The sequence below is a fragment of the Centropristis striata genome, chromosome 22 (assembly GCF_030273125.1).
Source record: "Centropristis striata isolate RG_2023a ecotype Rhode Island chromosome 22, C.striata_1.0, whole genome shotgun sequence".
In the NCBI taxonomy this organism is placed as follows: Eukaryota; Metazoa; Chordata; class Actinopteri; order Perciformes; family Serranidae; genus Centropristis; species Centropristis striata.
The window spans coordinates 18,661,216-18,667,853 of NC_081538.1; the positions used below are offsets into that span (position 1 = coordinate 18,661,216).

At 38.3% G+C, this 6,638-nt stretch overlaps 1 protein-coding gene across 1 annotated transcript; it reads left to right on the forward strand.

Moving 5' to 3' along the window:
* The first annotated feature begins 2,556 nt into the window (after nt 1-2,556).
* Nucleotides 2,557-5,667, forward strand: phlda1 (pleckstrin homology-like domain, family A, member 1). The gene is made up of 2 exons (XM_059325446.1): nt 2,557-3,168; nt 5,394-5,667. The coding sequence occupies exon 1, from the start codon at nt 2,671-2,673 to the stop codon at nt 3,130-3,132; it is 462 nt and encodes a 153-aa protein (XP_059181429.1). The 5' UTR covers nt 2,557-2,670; the 3' UTR covers nt 3,133-3,168; nt 5,394-5,667.
* The last annotated feature ends 971 nt before the right edge of the window (nt 5,668-6,638 follow it).

A 6,638-nucleotide genomic window follows, 5' to 3' on the forward strand; every position in this document is an offset into this window, starting at 1 on the left:
CTCAAATGACCAGAACACACATATAATAAAATAGGGGGGGGGAATGTAATTGTGTAATTATTAGACCGCTATTACATTTTTCATCTCGCGCACCCCCTAGCGGCAGCCCACTTTAGGAATCCCTGCATTAGTGTATACACTTCAAAATATATGTGGCCAAATGCGTTATAGACCACCTTGCCAAGTGGTTTGAGTGTCTTGGATCCTTGAATCTTGGACCCTGTTTACACTTGTATTTAGCGCTGACCACCTGTGATCAGATCGGCCAAGACACATTTTAAAACCAAGTGTAAACGGAGTCATACACATGCTAAAAGGGTTAAAGTGCCTTATGCGCCTGTATCAGACGCCAAGGGCCGTGACAAAGCGTCGGTATCTGAGGATCCGGCCTGCAGTTATAGGCGGTGAGAAAAAGTGTTACAGCCAACCCTAACTCCCCCACTGTAAAAAAATGTCTGTAGATTAGGTTAATTCAGTTTCAGTAACAATGAAACGCGTAAATGCATATCAGCCAAAACAGTGTTTTTTTTTACAGTTTAAAAAAAACCAAAAACATTACTCCGTGTGTATAACAGAAATATACTGTAATATATATATACGGGTGATTCTTCAATTAAGGGAGTTTTTCTGTCCCCAGGGTAGATTTTCAAGAAAAAAATGTTTTTTAGGAAAAACAATTATTGTATTTGTTAAGGTTAGGTTGTAGTAGCTATGAAAAAAATAACTGTGTCTCAATGATGACATTTTAATACTTTTTCAGTGTTTGAAAATTGAAATGGGCAAGAATTTCACTGTTTTGGGCTTGTCCCCAACCCAGACTTTTTGACATCCCCTCTTCAATAAAGCAATAAAAAGTGCTAAATTCATTAAAACTTTACTTTGCATTTCCTCATAACAACTTAAAAAGACATTTTTTAAATTCATATAATATATATTTATTCAATTTACAATTTATTATTAATATTAATTATATAAATATCACTGTCCCTCATACATCTGTCATTACCATCACACTCAACATTTTAGAGAGCAATAAAGTTTTTACAAAAAGTTACTTACATTGTTGCATGCAAATTAGATGCTCCAGAGGACGATTCCCAGACATGAGGCAGTAGCCTGATTTTTTGATGCCCACATATGTAAGTAATTTGATGTTTTATACATCCTGATCATCCTGATCTGAGCGTATGTTTATTAGGCGTCATTACCAAACAAGTTACTATTTGAGTATTTTAATTAATTAATAGGAAATTTCACTTTATTTACGTATATTTAGTGTAAATTGTATGCTAGCTAACCAGTCAGCTTAGCTTAGTGAAAACCTAGCCAACATTTTGTGCGGCAAGTGAAAATTGTCATTACCATCACGTGTCATTACCATCGCACAACTGACTGTGATGGTAATGACAATCAGTAATGGTAATGACAATTTAGCTGTTTATTACCTTATAACTAGAATATATTAGCTTAACTTACTATTTACTACTTTACTATGATACATAATTGAACAGTGACCAATTGTATTTACAAATATTTAGAATATGATTCTTAAAGAGCATGTTTTGTACTTACTGGAATGATTGTGAAAACTTTGCTTTTCAAATCATTTTGTATTAAAATCAGTGTTTTGTTTTCGTGATGGTAATGACATTTTGCTCTGACAACTTTGAAAAAATTATAAAAATATCAAAATCATCATGAAATACAATCAAAGCTATGCTAAGATCTTTGTTCCAGACCAATTGATAAACTTTTTGAAATAGAAAAAACAGAGATTAAAAAACAGTATTTTTTCAAAATTTGGGGACAGAAAAACTCCCTTAATTGAATAATCACCCATATATGCGTCACTGTAATTTTTGCATTTGTCTTTTGTAAAAAGTACTTTTTCTCACTGTTAAATGTACTAAACACCATATCTCTAACAAAAATATAGGCCTACTGTAATATTTAATGGTAAATATTTTAATTTCTGCAGCATTTATAAAGTATTTTCTTAGTATTTCTTATTTGCTAATTATGGCAAAACAGCGTTTCTTTTGATGGAAAAGCGTTTTATTTATATGGTTAAAAAAATGGAATAAAATGGCAAATCAACAGTGCCAATATCTTTTTAATGTAATATTTAAAAAAGTTCTACTGTATTTATTAAGGTAAAGTTCTGGCAACCACAGCTGCCTTTTTTTTTGTTTTTTTGTTTGTTTTTTGTTTTTTTTTTACCGTAAAAACCGTTTTACCGTTTAATTTTTTTTTTTTTTTTACAGTGCCTATTGGACATTAAAGTCACTTTTCGTTATTATTTGTATAATAACAAAATACAAAAAAAAAACAGACATACAGAAAAAAATGCAGTAGCTATAATGGTTATTATTAGTAAGCCGTTATTGTTGTCAGTGTCTCAGGAGGCTGGAGCCACTGAGGGGGGCGGTGCGCCTCTCCAGCAGACCCCTCCCGCACCCAAACCCCCCTCACACACTGTGACCAGCAGCCAGACAGCCAGACAGGCAGGCAGGCAGGCAGCCTCCTCACTACAACCAGCACTACTCTCCACCACCGCAGTCCCAGCAGCAGCATCTCATGCCTTTCTCCTGCTCCCGGACAGACAGCCGTCCATCTGTCCATCCGTCCGTCCACTAAAGCGGCCAGGAAGCTGGAAACCTGAAGTCGAAGATGCTGGAAAACGGGAGGAAGGTGTTCAAGGAGGGTCTGCTGGAGAAGCGGAGCGACGGGCTGCTGCAGCTCTGGAAGAAGAAACACTGCGTCCTGACCGAGGACGGCGTGCTGCTGCTGCCGCCCAAGCAGCACGACCAGCCGCAGCACAACCAGCCGCACCACGGCGGAGGGGACGCGGGCAAAGTCAAGGAGCTGCACTTCGCCAACATGAAGACGGTGGACTGCGTGGAGCGGAAGGGCAAGTACATCTACTTCACGGTGGTCATGACGGAGGGGAAGGAGATCGACTTCAGGTGCCCGCAGGACGAGGGCTGGAACGCGGAGATCACCTTGCAGATGGTCCAGTACAAGAACCGGCAGGCGATCCTGGCCGTCAAGTCCACCCGGCAGAAGCAGCAGCTGCTCGTCGTGCAGATGCCCGGCCAGAAGACGGTCCGCAGCTCGCCAAACGTTGCGTGACCTGCGGCGAGTTCGGACACTGGTGCACCATTAGCGGTAAGACTCCTACAGAGAGAGCGTGATTGAAGGAGGGGCTCCCCAGGTCCGGGGACCACCTGGGGATCCCCTTGCAAATGAAGGACCCGGGTTTTGTTGTATTCCCTGGATATGTGTACTATGAAAGAGGACGTCATCATAGGTTACAGTCCTCCCTCTCAGATCAAACCCCGAGCGAATATTCTGGACTAAATGGTACAAAAATGTGGATTTACTTTGGCGGAAAGAAAAGTTTGGGAGCCTGTGCTGTAGGCCTGCCTGTATGCTGGATATCCATTCCCATGCAGGTTTGATATTTCATACAAGGAGGGCTTCTGCTTCTCCATAACACATGGCTTTACGCGCGGAGATAAATATATTAAAATTACGCACGTCGGGTCATCATACTAAAACTGGCAAACTAAATATGCATGTTTATATTTTCCAATATGAATAGATTTACACGAGTTAACAAATGATCAATGAATATTTGGGGGAAATATGCAACATTGGCTATACATTAAGCGTAAAGACGCACAGATTGCGCGCAAAAATCCAAAGCGCTCAGGTGAATCCGCGCTTTTTCTTGTTTATGCACATCCTCTGACACTCTGACCTGAGCTGGAGCACAGTCAGCATTCTGTGCCACATCAGAGCCAGGTGTGTGGAGCTTTACAGTCCAACTACCCACACAGAGCAGCTAATCACACGCCAACCTGTGTGAATCTGTGGAGCAAGCTGCTGTGTGTCTGTTTGGAAAACACATTCACATGCACGTGGCTCTCTGTGGCACATGCTGATTTGTTGTCATGGTTATTATTCTGTCATGATGAAATGATGGAAACAGTAGTCTGGCATAGGCTTTGACTTGAAGGGAGACATTGTACCCTGACCTCCTTGTTGTTTTTTTTAAGAGAGGCACAAAGAAGATGATTCTTTTAGATATTAAGTTACCGTGATAGATATTTGAGTCTTGTTTGTCCTGATAGGGCTTCACTTTACTGTGGAGTTAGTGAGCAGCAGGGCCGGAGCTACTACTGAGGTCTGAGGTCATGTCTTCTGTATTTTTTGCATTTATTTGACGTTAGTTGCTTTGCATATTTAGATCAAGATACAATATATAAATCAATGAATAAATTCACATACAGTCATGGAAAAAAATAGTCGACCAACCCTTGTTTTCTTCAATTTCTTGTTGATTTTAATGCCCAGTACAACTAAAGGTACATTTGTTTGGACAAATATAATGATAACAACAAAAATAGTTTTTAAGAGTTTAGTTTAAGAGCTGATATCTCAACATTTTCCATGGTTTTCTTGATAATAACCAAAATCATTAACAAGAAAACCATGGGAAATGGTTAGTTATCAGCTCTAAAATTAAACTCTTATGAGCTATTTTTGTTGTTATCATTATATTTGTCCAAACAAATGTACCTTTAGTTGTACCAGGCATTAAAATGAAATGGGCCATTCTGCATCATAAGTATTTTTAGTAATTTAAGTATATTTTTATAAAAAAAATTGAATTTACTTGTAACAGTATTAATACACTCTTACTTATTAATACACTCTTTCCATGACATGATTGTGACAATGTGATTTATTCTTCACAGATAAAGTGAATATACTCTCAAAACTTTATTACTCAGTCTCTTCCAAACAAATCACAATGAAAATGAAATCACAATAAACAGGATTGTGTCTGAAAACAAAATTATTCCAACTTTATAGGCGACTGTGTATTTAAACTGATAAACATTTGTTTAGATTTTTCAAAATATACACTCCGAATTTTGATTTTAATGCATTCTGTATTTATCTATGTTTTACACAGCATTCCAACTGTTTTGGAATCAGGGTCGTAAGTACATAAAATATAGTTACACTGATGAAATTTGTCAAATTTAAATGTATAAACATTTTAGAGACTTTATTTTTGGTGTCTCACCATTTTCACCATTTTAAGATTATGACCTCAGTCTTTCTGAAATCGTTACTACGGCCCTGCTGAGCAGTAATCCCCTCTCTCATACATGCTGATTTCTTTATGTAAGGAATAAATGTTTTGATATAAAGTGAGGGAAACAGTTTTTACATTAAGTGTGAGTCAGCATCAACGGTTTGAGTCAGAACTGAAATGAGCAGCCGGGGGTCTTGTTATATTGACTTTTCATGTGACTTTAGATTTGCTTGTGCGTCAGGCACCATCAGTCTGCAGTCTGTCTAATTGATTGCATCCGCAGGTTAATTGGACACTCAGCTGGAGGATGAATATTGACGGGGGCTGCACCTCCCCCTGCCGCTTCAACACAGACCTCCATTCTCCAGGAGAACCCCTCTTCCACGTGTCCACAGACCAGCGTCCCCTTTTCAATACAGAGACTTATTTCACAAAAGACTGATGGACAAAAAGCATGTGAGAAAACAACTGTACTCTACCGTGCGATGGGTTTATCCCTTATTTATTAGATGTATATATATTTTCTATAAAGAAATGTTATGTTGTTGATGAATGTTCAGTGTGTTTGTTGCTAGAGTGGAACAAGAAATACTCGCTCGGAGGTTCCTAGCCCTCATGTTTCACACAAAGCCCATTGGGAATAAGCTTGCATATAGTTATCTTAGGATGGTTGTAGTCTGATCATTTCATTACTGGTAAAATGTGTCATTGTCCATGTTTTCATTTTTTCAACTGAACCAAAGAATCATTTCCTTTCATTTTCTCTCTTGTGCAGTGTTGCAGCTCAGAATATACTATTCTAAAATATTATAGATATATGATGAGATACCTGCATGACGAATTGGTTTGATTGCTTGATTTATGTGCATCTTTTTGTTTTCATTGTATGCATCAGTCATTTTCCTGCATTCATAATTAACCAAGCTATCTTTTGCTTTCTTGTGAGTCTTAAATCTGAGTAAGATACTAGCATATTACCCTCAGTTTGTTTTCAGTGGCTACAGAAAAGAGCTTAGTTATATAATAAGTAACATGCACAGTTGAGTTTTTGTTATACTGACTGCTCTAAAGACAATTTAACTGGTCGCAATAAATCTTCGTGGGTGGGGACAAATGGTAGAGGAAACCAATGTGACATCATGTTGATAACCAAAAACTAAGAGGAATGATATCTTGACATTTTAAAGTCTGTGGAAATTCAGAGGTATTTGCTCTGTTTAAACTTCTTAGTCAAAGCAGGAAAAGCTACTGTAGGTTGTTGGCTGTTTTGCATCATCTACTTTAATTTAGCACTGCTTTCAAAAGGCGTCAGAGGTATGAATAGGTATATTGAATAAACAGGTGTCAACTTATTGCCAAGTTAGCTAATGTGCTAGCTAGCATCCTTAATGTAAGTTAGCAACTGTACAGGAGGATATGTTCCTAGGGTCCTATGTTCCCAGGGTCCTAAGTTCCCAGGGTCCTATGTTCCCAGGGTCCTATGTTACCAGGGTTCTATGTTTCCAGGGTCCTAAGTTTCCAGGGTCCT